This window comes from Pestalotiopsis fici, assembly GCF_000516985.1.
Source record: "Pestalotiopsis fici W106-1 unplaced genomic scaffold PFICI_Scf_5, whole genome shotgun sequence".
Classification (NCBI taxonomy): Eukaryota; Fungi; Ascomycota; class Sordariomycetes; order Amphisphaeriales; family Sporocadaceae; genus Pestalotiopsis; species Pestalotiopsis fici.
Window position 1 is genome coordinate 2,347,167 of NW_006917095.1, and position 12,252 is coordinate 2,359,418.

Genomic DNA, 12,252 nt, shown 5'->3' on the forward strand with positions numbered 1-12,252 from the left:
TGAATTTGCAGTCGTCATGCGCAATATTGCATACAGATACCGGCTAGATACAGATGGATATGTGGCACTAGAAGAAATCATACGAAATCATTCGTTTCTATATTGTTTTTGGGTGTGCCAGATGGGATAATCAGAGCCAGTAAATACAGCAGATAGCAAAAGAGAGAGTGTGTGTTGGAATTGAATGTAGAATATTGAACCTTAATGACCACGCTAATGTGAACCAACAAGCCAATGATAAGATCATGATATTATGCGTTAGAGATGCATGTCAAAAACAATGTGAAGATCCGGATTTCGGCGTCCAAGAGGGTCGCTCGGGATGAAACAAAGGCAGCGGGGGGAGAGAAAATGTGTAGAAAGGAGGGTTCCCAAGCCACGTCGACTGGCAAAAGGGTTGAACTTTGCGCCAGGCTGCATGGAGCATTGGCCGAAGCAGTTGAATGCTACGCTTCGCAACGTGTAAACGTACGACACGTTCCACCGCATATCGGAACTCGTTGATACTAAGGGAAGCACGTATTCGGGTGTATGAGTCGTGAAAGTTTTGTGGGCCGTAGAACAAGATCCAGTCAGGACAGAGATTAGTCCCTCTTGTTTCTTCATTCGCCGTCGACGAGCATGAAGATTACCTGCACAGCTTGTCATGTCATCGAATAGCAAGTGATTTTGAACGGTCATGAGATGATGACGGGCGGCTGCTGCATAGGTCCGGCCGACAGTGCTGCTCAAGCAGGCCATGATAACCTCAACAATGCAGATGCAGAAGCCTTACCATTTCATCCTCTATCACTTGTCGCCGTAGGAATCAGGCTCAAGCCGTGGCGGGATGATTGTGCATGGGACCACCAATGACGTGTCCAGCAGGTACAGGAGGATGAGGAGGCACCGCATAATCCACCTCAATCTCGAAACTGGGAATGTCTGTCTTGCCCAAAACGCTGAAGAGCTTTGTCAAATCATCACCACGGTAGTTGCTCATGTCGTAGGCCTCGGCACCAAAGAAAGCCTGCTTGACGGCTGCCCTCAGATTCCACGCTCGGTTCGGTGAGTGGTCCATGGGCGTGACATTGTCAAAATTGCTCATGTGGTTGCGAACGTGCAGCACAGCGGCATCTTGCAAGGCTCTGATGGAGGCATTGGTGGACTCAAAGATGCGCTGTTCACCATGCTGAAGCCAGTTGATGGTGATGCGGACGTCATGTACCGGCTTTGCGGGCTCATACACTCGAGCCGGCCGCACTACTCCAGGATGTCGCATGCCATGAGGTAGCATCCCTGGGTGAGGCGGCACGCCGTGCATGCCACCCGGGGGTAAGACAGGAGACCTGGGCAGCTGAGGAGGCTGCATGGCCGCCAGGCCCGGATGCATGGGCCTCAATGAAGAATTGTAGACTGGGGGAGCTGGTGGAGGTGCACACCGGGGTCCTACCGATCTCGCAGGAGGCGCACGAACGACATCCTCGTCAGAAACCTCGCTCTCTTCGTAGCTACGTGGGCGACGGGCCTTGCTTCTCTTGCTTCGCTTCTTGGACGCCTTGGAGTCAGACCGCTTGCCCTTGAATGACGACGAGGCTGGAGTGACCAATTCATCATCCGAGCTGTCGGAAACCGATAGACCGTCATCACTTGAGCTACCATTCTGTTCCGAGACTACTGAGACTGTTTCGTCGTCACTGAAGTCGTCTTCGTCCTTGTTCGGATCAGGAAGGAGGCTAAATCCATTGTTCTTGACGTAAATGGCTGCAGCTTCTGCAGTCTTCAAATGTAGTGATTCGATGGCTTTTTGGATCGATTCGCTAGGGTCGGAAGAGAGGAGCGCCTCACGAACGCCGTGATTCAAGCGTAATACAATCGCTTTCCATTCTCCCGTAACCTCTTTGATCGTAATCACCGAAACCTCGGCGCCTTCATTGGAGATGAATTGGCTGTTTTCTAGGTCATGTTAGCACAGCTAGAATAATCTTCCTCCTAGTGACTGTGGTACCGTCGTCGAACATACCGACAATTAGGCTCAAGTGATCAACCCTACCAAAACACATCTGAGATGATGGGGCCATTCCTTTGACTGTAATGGTTTGCTCGAGACTGGACAAGTAGACAATCATGAGAGTAAGATTAATGGGTTATCAAAGAGCCATGGACGGGATGTAGGCCCTTTTGTACTTTCTTTTGCAGGCTGAATGAGGCTTACTTACCTGGGCACTTCTGGGCGGCGAGCAATACGAAAAAAAAGCCTGTCCCGTGGAGGGTGCTACGCAAATGGATGCTGGTCCATTCAAGATCATCGAGGATGCAGTGGCCCTCCTCAATAGCCTGTTACCTTCGATGCCTGGCCCTCACACGAGCAGCTGTGTCACATGAACGCAACCAGTTTCCATTCATCTCTGCCGCCGTCTCCCAAATGGTGGGCAGGCTGGAGAAGAAACGGGTAGGCACTTCTCTTGGGCTTGTAACACTGCATCTGTGTTGTTGGTGGGCTCGCTGTACTTGGGGAATCGTTGAAAACCACATCGGCCTCGGCGAGACACCTGGCAAGCTTTCTATCGAGTGTGAAACATGAGCCGTCAAATCTTCTTTTGGCGCCGAGTCAATGAGATATGATCTATCGGATCAAGGTCATGATGTTGACGCTTTGAAGTCCGATCTGTATGTCACGCATTAGTTCGAAAGGTGTGCGTTCAGACTATAGCAACGTTTGGTTTGGCATATAAGATCTTCAGAGGGGTTAGAAGATGATTGGTGATTAGGTGAAAACGCGTTAATGGCCTACCTGGGAAGATGTCATTGGGCTTCAATGGTGGAAGGGCCCCTGGGTCCGGCAGTCGTCTGAACTGAACCTGGATGCCTTTGCGGTACCGAAGGTCTTATCAGCGTCGTAGCCAACTAGCTTGAGACATTTCCCCAGCCTGGTTCTGTTCTCATGTTGTGTTTGGCATTTGCCATACACACGTCGCCTCGTACGAAGCCAAAACCTGGTAAATTATCAGGGCTGAAGACGGCAGTGTTTCTGGATTTGTCCCTGGCCGTGATCCAATCTATATCAACCCATTATACAGTACAGCAGGCATCAACACCACCACATGAGCGACGACGGCACCTCGATACACGCTGTGACATGTGTTGCAGGCCTCAAGTGCTGCACCCCATTGTCCAAGATTTCTTGAACGTTGGGAGCAAGCTGAAGTGGTAGTAGGTCTGATTTCGGCAGTGATCGACGAGAGAACGTGGGATATTCTATCTATTTATCGAAATGCTTCGAGCTTGGGTATCCTTGCTAGTCCACACACACCTGCGCAGCGAGGCACGTTTCGTACAGTGTGAGCATCCAGTAGTTGTCCATCACGTCGTACCGCCCAAATGACAACCCTGTGGTTCTGCCCATGAAATCATGCGATTGCCAAGGTCATGGCCCAAGCTCGGCATTTGTTCAAAGCCTGATTTCCAACTACATGATAGGACATGCTTTTTTGCTACATTCCGCCTCAGTACGACCATCTAAAACATGTCCATCAACCATTGACAGCGAGTTTTTCCAGCCTCGACTTGACCGCGTCGACCAATGCCGTCTCACGTTCAAGCAGGCTTCGTACTTGACTAAGCCTATTCCTCCGAATATCAGCAGGTATGCGAAGATCAGAAGCTGCAGTAGCAGCCTCCTCACCGTCGCCTGCTGTCGGGGCAATCTTTTCTGCCTGGGATGCAAGCTCTTCTTTCAAAGATTTAGCCTCGTTATACCTCTTTCCAATCTGCTTGAACCGGGACACTCCATCAGCAGGGGGACCACCTGAGCCAGATATACTGGCATCCATACCCCTAACTTCATTGATCCATGCTCTTTCCTTGTCGCTGAGCTCCCGAGTGGTTGCCCGACTCACAGTGCGACGCATATTTTCCAAGCGTTGACTCAAGGCTTCACCTCTTTGCTTGGCAGCCTGAATTCTCCTTTCGATGGCAGTATTGATGGATTCTGGGTCACTGCCCTGGTCTTCGCCCGTGATGGTGTCAACTCTAGATTTGACCTCATTTGCCTTGGCAATCTGCTTCCTGAGCTCGACTTGCAAGGTCTCAAGCCTGCGAAACAGTTCTGATGCTGCAGTTCCAAGGCGATGCGTCTCGCCACTCAGAATCTGATGGGCGTCGGTGAACACCTGAAGGGTGGCAGGTGAAAGGCGAACTTCTTGCCCAACAATAGCCTTGTGCTTGCTCGTCTTGAGCTTCAATAGCATATCGGGCAAATCGGAGTTCCTCTCAAAAACATGTGGAGCCTGGAAGGTCGGCCGTGGCTCATAGAAGTCCAGTGGTTTCACCTCGTCGCTTCGTTCCAGACTCGGCGAGGCTGAATTGATAGGCTCAAAGTCGTACACTGGCATATCAAAAATAATGCAGAGAGGTCCGTCATCTGTGGCTGTGAGAACAAGATAACCAAGGTCGGGATCCCGAATGGGTACTACTGCTGGTATCGGTTTGGCCACTCCACCGTCAATGGTGTGCAGCCTTTCGCGACTGGAACTTTGACCTTTGACCAACAGATCAATTCTAAACTCGGATCCAGCATCAGAGTCGCCTTGAAGCTCTTTCTCCAGTCGGAAGACCCAGGGCGATAGTGAAATATATGTTATGCTGGAAGGGTTGGTCACGTAGAATGCGTATCTCGAAGTAACGTCGTGACTGAACATGGGCCAGGCACCTTCTGTCATTTCCAAGCTGCTCAAAGTGTCGAGAGTCTGGAATGTTAGCAAGGTTGGCTCAGGCTCATTCTCTTGTCTGATTATTCTGAACTTGTTCCGCGGCGGTAGCCACTGTGCTTCAACTCCATCAGTGTCAAGACACACGCGCAATTGACCGCTCGACGAGAGCAAACAGATGACATTGAGCGATAACCCCTCTTGATCAATGTCATCGACCTCGAGTTCTTCATCTTCGCCCATCATCAACTCGGCCGTGTCCAGTTTCTGACCAATAACAAAGATGTCCGTCAACTCCGTGTCTTGGTCGTCTTCCATTTCCGGACTCATGTCCAGAACAAACGGGCCCTGAAGCCGCGGTACGATGCCGGGTCTGCTGGGTCGGTTGTAGATCTCGGCGGGTGCTTCTCCCAGGGGACCGTCCACCTCAGTGGGCTCCTGGTTGTCCAGATCGGTCATCCAGTCCAGCTGCTGTTGTGCCAAGAGCTTTCGAGCGACCGAGACAGCCGGATCATCCTCAACGGCAGCAAGATTGCCGACAATGCCAACTGACAGAGATGGTATAAGAGTAGGCGGAGGAGCCCATTTGCTTGGCAGGAGCGGGCACAGAGCATAGACGTCACCTTCAGTCATTGCAACCCATAGTGTCATTGGCGCCCAACCGCCCGAGCCTCGGCCAGCAAAGCATGCGGCAGCGACATCCATTTCAAAAGAGTCGGCCGAAAATCCCTTGCGCGTTACATCAGTCGAGGCAGAAAAGTTCTGGTCCAAGGACGTGCCATCTGCCAGCTTGATTAGATCGATAGTTAGAGTGGGCTTATCAAAGGACCACCGGTCTAGAGGGTTGAGCTCCCAAACCCTGACCACAGCATCAGTAGTGACCGTCACCAGGGCTGAGCCGTTGACTCCAAGGGGATGCCATAATGCAGATGCAACAGGCGACCGATCCACAACGTGAGTCGTTGGTCCTAAAGTCCACCACTTCGGCTTGATGATTTCGTTGTTGGGTTGTGACAGGTGGGCCAGATCTGGTACAGCACAGATGCGAACAGTATGAGTCGTTAACACGGCCAGGTAATCTGAGAAGGGAGAAATGACTAGCTGCTTGATGTCGGATCCGACAGAAACATTGATGGTCTGGAGATTAAATGTTAGGACCCAGTTAGTTAGGCGGGAGCTGTAGTGGACTCACGCGGAAGCCAGCATAGTCTTCCTCAGCAGCAGCCTTGAGAATATCGTCTTCACTCATATTTCCAGAGCTCTCCCGCTTGACTCTGGCACCAGAGCGGCCTCTTGAAGTCCTCTCCTCCCATCTTTCCTTGAGGTCGATCAGGTCGGCCCATCTGACTTCCTTTCCGACAGCGACAAAAACCTGAGACCCAGACTGAGCTATCGTGCGCGTAGGGCCGGGCTTTGGCTTCGTTTTCGAGGTAAAAGGAGAGCTCTTGCTGTCGACATTGGCGGGTGCAAAGAGGTTTGAGCCTGGAGCAGGCTTGTCGAGCCAGGCGGGCGTCCAACCTTTTATTTTAGGCATGTTTTTTTCTCTCTTCCCTCTGGCAAGGCGGTTGTAGGGAGTATGGGGTATTAGAGGCTGCGCATCTGCGCTGCGAAGAGCCAGATCAGGAATTACTCCGTCTCTTGCGAGCCACTCTGAAAGCTGGAATTGTCGCAAGAGGGTGTGGTCGCGGTTCAATTGTTTGTGACGAAGGTTGAGAATTCCTTTGCACGAACGCCCTGCTCAAGCCTGGAAGCCGCCGGAGCAACGAGAGCTCCAAACTTTAGCACTTTTTAGCGGGCTCAGGCCAAAAGAGAATAGCTACAGGCGCATCCCTGCAAGTCTTGCAGCGCGCCCAGTCGCGTTCCGTTGCCTGGTTCTAGAGGCTAGAGCCAAAGAGTGGAAGCTCCAGCATCCGGAAAAGGGCCCGAGCTCCAACAAGCAGTTGCGCAGCCTTTCCTTCAGCAGGGGCTTGGGTTTTATTGGTTCAGCCTTTCATCATTCACCACTTTCATCATCAACAACCTTGCAATTCTCTGAGATACTCCGGTCGGACGCAGTTGCTGAAACTCGTTCTTCATTCAATTGACTGCAGAAGAGAAGACTGTCATTATGCGCGGTGGTTTCAGAAACACAGTCGAAAGACTGGACCGCCCCAGCGCCTACTATCAGAGCAGGGTAAGTCTACTTGCTTGGTCAAATCCACATATCTCAGACCTGTTACTGCAAGTTTCCGTCTGGAGGCAAATACTTACCCAACCTTCACAGAATAATAAGCGCAGGCGGAATGATCGCGGCCGCGACGACAGAGATGGAGACGCGGAGATGATTGATCAGAAACCAGAGGACAAGCCTGAAGAAGACCCTCTTGCTAACGCCACCACATTATATGTTGGCAATCTGTAAGCCATTCCCTTTCAGTGAGGCGGGATGTAGGACTTTTGGAACCAGCTTCAATTCGTTGGGCTCATTCTTTGAATCTATTGCATGAGCGCAGCGACAACAAATGATGCTTGGCTTGGAATACGTGCCTGGCCTACCTCACTCACTCACATGTGCCTCCTCCATTTCTTTCAGCCTTGAATACTAACAATAAAACAGTTCTTTCTATACAACTGAAGAGCAGGTCTATGATCTCTTTTCCAAATGCGGCGAAATCAAGCGTCTCATCATGGGTCTTGACCGGTTCCAGAAAACGCCATGCGGCTTCTGCTTCGTAGAGTACTACACGCATCAGGACGCATTAGACTGCCTCAAGTACATTGGCGGCACGAAACTGGACGAGCGTATCATCAGGACGGATCTGGATCCGGGCTTTGAGGAGGGCCGACAGTACGGTCGTGGCAAGTCGGGCGGTCAAGTGCGCGATGAGTACCGAGATGACTTTGACGAAGGCCGTGGTGGTCTTGGCCGTGCCATCCAATCCGAGAGAATGAGAGACAACGAGCGGGACCGCGAGCATGACAAGGATGAGCAGATGGAGAAGGACTACGGCAGGCTGAGATAAGTACCTGGAATGCAGCTAAAGCAGTTGACTTGTATAACATGAGATACCCTCGGCAGAGGCCAACGAAAGCCTGTGATTTTGAGGATCGAGGTGTTGCCATAAATGCTAGCGACCAAGAAGCAAAGAGGAACCAAAAAAGAACATTGAGATGGTTTATTTTTAAACATTGAGATCGTCTATATCATCTCATGTACAGCGAGCCTGTCCTCTGAAGCCCGAATGATCTGTTACAGTAATATACATTGCAATCCTAATGTTACAGACTGCTTATTTGTCTGCACCTGCCGTACCCGGCATCGATGTTCGTTTGTGATATGTCAATATCCCAAGCAGGGATGCTTTGAGGACTGAATGGATGCGTTTGTTCGTGTTGGCCATCCACAATAGATGTATTCCACTCCACCGAGGCTTGCTCCTTAGTAACCCGGAGGGTTGACTCTCTGTGATACTCTCGTCCACTTTGGTAGCTCTGTTTTTCTCCAGGTCAGCCAACGGTCCAAAAACAAGTTGTACGCGTTCCTCGCTCGTCGGTATGCATCCTTTCCAAGGTTTGATCTTGGCCATTTGCACGCCCTGGCAAGAATGGCAATATGAAAGCTCCAAAACTCACTATGAATTCCCTTCCTGTATCTCTTCTCCTTGCGGTCAAACATGGTGTACTTGTCTCGGGGCAGCATCTCGGCCTCGGTCGGCATCTCCTGCTTCCACGTTTCAATGCTCTTGACCGACTCGCCCTTCTTGGCCAGCGCAGCGTCCAGGGTCGCAATCACCGAGTCGACGGCCCGCAGTCTTCTTCGTTGCCTCAGCTTCTGGAACTTTGACAGGCGCCATGGGGTCTTCCTGTTGAATCGCAAAAAAGAAACGTCAGTATAATTGGTCCACGAAGGAGGTGTCTCCTGGGATGGGCAATGAATATCCTTGGCGAAGCCTCTCGCAGCCCAGAAGCTTTGCCCAGTATAACCCTGACGTACCATAAGAGACCCGACGAGAGCGCACTCGTCGCCCTGAATGCGCCGAAGCCAAACATTGTGTCTGGGAGTTGTGGTGGTTGGAAGAATTGGGAATCGAACAAATGATTCCTTTCCCCAAGAAACGGCCGCCTCGCGTTGGAAGGCTCACAAAAAGTTCGAGAACCACGATTTGGGTGCACGTGCCACAATCCAATGCCAATGTCCATGGAAATCCGGAGCCAAAAAAAACACTCTCTCCACAATGGAATACGGCCCCACCATAAGGGGACAACCACCCCCCAGGCTAGCTCGTTCCGCAAGCTCTCAACTCGCAGAGGGGACCGCCCGTGATGCGCCGTGTTGAACATCGGAACCCGTACGCTGGGGCCGGGGATAATTCGAATCACGAAATGACAAGTTGCGCCCAACTCGAATGATACCCATGATATTCCAATAACGAAACTCTTCGACACACATCACTTACAACACTGGCCTTCAGCACGATTGCGTCGACCGCTCACCATGTCATACTACTTCGTCATCGTCGGCACGCAGGACAACCCGCTGTTCGAGCACGAGTTTGGAACCTCGAAGCAGGGCGGCGATGGGCAGTCGCGCTTTAGCGAGGAGTCGCGGCACATGAACCAGTTCATCGTGCACTCGTCCCTAGACATTGTGGAAGAGGTGCAATGGGGAACCAGCCAAATGTACGTCGGTCACGATTTCCATTCAAGTCCTTCACGAACATGGGCGCAACAGGGAGCAGTCAAACCAGAAATACAGCGAGACTAACTTTTTGACCTCTCATCCGGCCAGGTACCTCAAGCACGTCGACCGCTTCTTCAACTCGTACATTTCCTGCTTCGTAACCCCCAGCAACATCAAGTTCCTGCTGCTGCACCAGCCCGTACAGCCCTCGGCCGCCTCGTCGTCGTCGGCTCGCTCCTCGAGCACCAGCATCGCCGCCAACCCGACCTCGCCGCAGACCGAAGAGGCCGTCCGCAGCTTCTTTACTGAAGTCTACGAGAACTGGGTAAAGGCCTGCATGAGTCCCTTTTACCGCGTCAACATGGAGGTCACGAGTCCCGTCTTTCGGCAGCGCGTTGCCGCCGCGGGGAGAAAGTACCTGTAAAAGCTGTTCTTTCGTAGGAAACAGCAAATACAGGGCCATTTCAACGATATTATGATCCCTAAAAGCTCGGTCATGCTCTTCAACCCAGAGTGTCATGCAGACTGCTTGCGTGGCGGCGTTGATAGCGTTGGACACCATAAGCCGTATACTTGCTCAGAGGCATGAGGATTCTCATTGCGCTCTGGCAAGGGCTTGGAAAAAGTGAACGGTACACTCAAGACGGGAGATAGAAGTTAATGATTCCATCGAGCCTGGCGTTACGGAGTTCAGGTAGACAATAGCCACGACAGAATATCATGGTCACATGTACGGTACTTTCGAGTGCAGTCGCCTCGAATTCCGCCATCACATAGTTTTATCACGGATAGAGGAATGAAGACGTCGCTATTGTTTGTTCTTATTGACGCCGCCGAAGCAAAGCGCGAGTTGATTCAGTATCATGTAATTTAGTTTGCGTGGCTATGCTTTAGTCGGCTCATCCAGTCTGGATCCTGAGCTCGACAACGCCCATTCGCAATTATTCAAATCATACGCAAAACCATAATCCCCCTTTGTGCAAAAGTCCAAAACGCCAGTAGTGTATCATGCCAACCATTACCGCAAATCGCAGAATTGAGAGAACTCCCGTGGGAGACAATGCAAGAGTTGCATCGCTTAACCACCGAAACCGTACAGGGTGCGGCCCTGGCGCTTGAGGGCGTAGACAACGTCAAGCGAGGTGACGGTCTTGCGCTTGGCGTGCTCAGTATAGGTGACAGCGTCACGGATGACACCCTCAAGGAAGGACTTCAGGACACCACGGGTCTCCTCGTAGATCACTGTGAAGAAAAGGATTAGCGTCCGATGGGTATAGTAAACTTGAATGGGTGACTTACTGGCAGAGATACGCTTGACACCACCACGACGAGCGAGACGTCGGATAGCGGGCTTGGTGATACCCTGGATGTTGTCACGAAGAATCTTTCGGTGGCGCTTGGCACCACCCTTTCCGAGACCCTTTCCGCCCTTGCCGCCTATGAAGATGATGCGTTAGTTTGTTGAGAGAATGACATGGCAATGTGGCAATACACGATGCATCAGGGGTCGCGTCGTAATGTTGTGGTGGGGTATGGATGAAGTAGGCGCGTCATATTGGAAGCCATCACCACACCCCACCAAGATCACTCAACGGCAACGAGGTCTGATGCAACGCGTAGTTGCGATGCAAATAGAGACGCGAGAATAGTATGCAACTTACGTCCAGTCATTTTGATTAATGGGGTTGAGTGCGAATGTGTTTAGTTGATGGGAAAGTGGATGCACTTGATGACGCGATGGTCGATTGTTGATGAAATTGATGTTGGCTTTGATTGCTGTAAAGGGGAAGGGAGGAGAAACGGGAGAAGGGCGAGGTTCCTGGGGGCTTTGGATTTATTTGTGAGGGACACAGCAGTTACTGATTGTGCAGCCTTGGGTTGCGACTGATTTGGCGGGTTTGCTGAAGCACTAGTCTGCTTTGGGGTGGTAATTGCCCGTTGTTTTAAAAAATCAGCGCCTGCCTGGGGGTCGCTCTTTTTAATTCCTATCGAGTCTCTGATCCGGGGTGCAGGAGCTTCCGTTTTTTGGCTGTTATTTTGCTGTGTTTTTCGGGCGGATAACCGAGTCTAAAAATGGCCCGTGCACGCGCTACTGTCTATGCAGGTCCATATATAACGACGCGACTCTGTCCAATCGGGTCTGTGCGTCGTCGCTTCAACAACAATAGTCGGTCTACTATTCGCGACTGGACGTGAACTCATAACCAACATTGCACACAAAGTATCATCTCGTCCTTGCTCCAACATCGGGCCTTACTATATATATTATTGGAATCGACAAGATTGTATCGATTGATATGATGAGGGTAGACTGGGCTTTGCTCGTCATGTTTCTTCACCTAAGCATCATTTGATCAATCAGATCTCCTAGCTTGATTAGTGCTGGAGCTGAGGTAAGCTGACTAAAGACATGGAGACTACTGCACGCCTTGTCCTTTGTTCAATTCTCCTCTTTTGTTGGAATAAATGCCTCGGAATTCAGCTGCGGTGCGGAATGTTCATGTAGTGGAATACGAAGCCTGAAGCCATCTGGCCCAAGTCAGCATACGTCTTGAACCACATGCTTGGTCCCCACGATTATACTACTTGAACCCCATGTGCTAGACAGATCCCCCGCCAGGAAACCTTGGCTAGCACATTTATAGTCGTTTTATCGTTTTATGAACCCGGGAAATGCAAAAATCATGTATCACCTCTCTCTGGTATTCTTATAGTATATGCTCTTGAAGACAGTTGTCGTCAATTCTTTCTCATCCAGCCCCAAAGGCGTCCTAACGCAGCTTTCTTAATTTACATATCCACAATCCTGTGTGATACTGCTACCTGTAAACAAGATGACCGGCTGCCATGTGCAGGCCAACTCTAAGCCCTGACATTCAATGCGACTCCGAATTGTTTCCTCCT

General features: G+C 51.0%; 6 protein-coding genes across 6 annotated transcripts; 2 read left to right on the forward strand and 4 right to left on the reverse strand.

The window, feature by feature from the left end:
• Nucleotides 1-814: 814 nt before the first annotated feature.
• PFICI_08019 (uncharacterized protein) lies at nt 815-2,108 on the reverse strand (the record flags this gene model as incomplete). The annotated part of the gene is made up of 2 exons (XM_007836600.1): nt 815-1,935; nt 2,003-2,108. The coding sequence occupies 2 exons, from the start codon at nt 2,106-2,108 to the stop codon at nt 815-817; spliced, it is 1,227 nt and encodes a 408-aa protein (XP_007834791.1).
• A 1,404-nt stretch (nt 2,109-3,512) lies between these two features.
• PFICI_08020 (uncharacterized protein) lies at nt 3,513-6,222 on the reverse strand (the record flags this gene model as incomplete). The annotated part of the gene is made up of 2 exons (XM_007836601.1): nt 3,513-5,825; nt 5,881-6,222. 2 exons carry the CDS (start codon nt 6,220-6,222, stop codon nt 3,513-3,515), a joined length of 2,655 nt encoding a protein of 884 aa, XP_007834792.1.
• A 573-nt stretch (nt 6,223-6,795) lies between these two features.
• On the forward strand, nt 6,796-7,690 carry PFICI_08021 (uncharacterized protein; the record flags this gene model as incomplete). The annotated part of the gene is made up of 3 exons (XM_007836602.1): nt 6,796-6,861; nt 6,952-7,085; nt 7,285-7,690. 3 exons carry the CDS (start codon nt 6,796-6,798, stop codon nt 7,688-7,690), a joined length of 606 nt encoding a protein of 201 aa, XP_007834793.1.
• Nucleotides 7,691-8,106: 416 nt separating this feature from the next.
• On the reverse strand, nt 8,107-8,717 carry PFICI_08022 (uncharacterized protein; the record flags this gene model as incomplete). Its single annotated transcript, XM_007836603.1, has 2 exons — nt 8,107-8,530; nt 8,662-8,717. 2 exons carry the CDS (start codon nt 8,715-8,717, stop codon nt 8,107-8,109), a joined length of 480 nt encoding a protein of 159 aa, XP_007834794.1.
• Nucleotides 8,718-9,162: 445 nt separating this feature from the next.
• Nucleotides 9,163-9,772, forward strand: PFICI_08023 (uncharacterized protein; the record flags this gene model as incomplete). The annotated part of the gene is made up of 2 exons (XM_007836604.1): nt 9,163-9,347; nt 9,457-9,772. The coding sequence occupies 2 exons, from the start codon at nt 9,163-9,165 to the stop codon at nt 9,770-9,772; spliced, it is 501 nt and encodes a 166-aa protein (XP_007834795.1).
• Nucleotides 9,773-10,426: 654 nt separating this feature from the next.
• PFICI_08024 (Histone H4) lies at nt 10,427-11,019 on the reverse strand (the record flags this gene model as incomplete). Its single annotated transcript, XM_007836605.1, has 3 exons — nt 10,427-10,590; nt 10,648-10,785; nt 11,010-11,019. The coding sequence occupies 3 exons, from the start codon at nt 11,017-11,019 to the stop codon at nt 10,427-10,429; spliced, it is 312 nt and encodes a 103-aa protein (XP_007834796.1).
• Nucleotides 11,020-12,252: the final 1,233 nt, after the last annotated feature.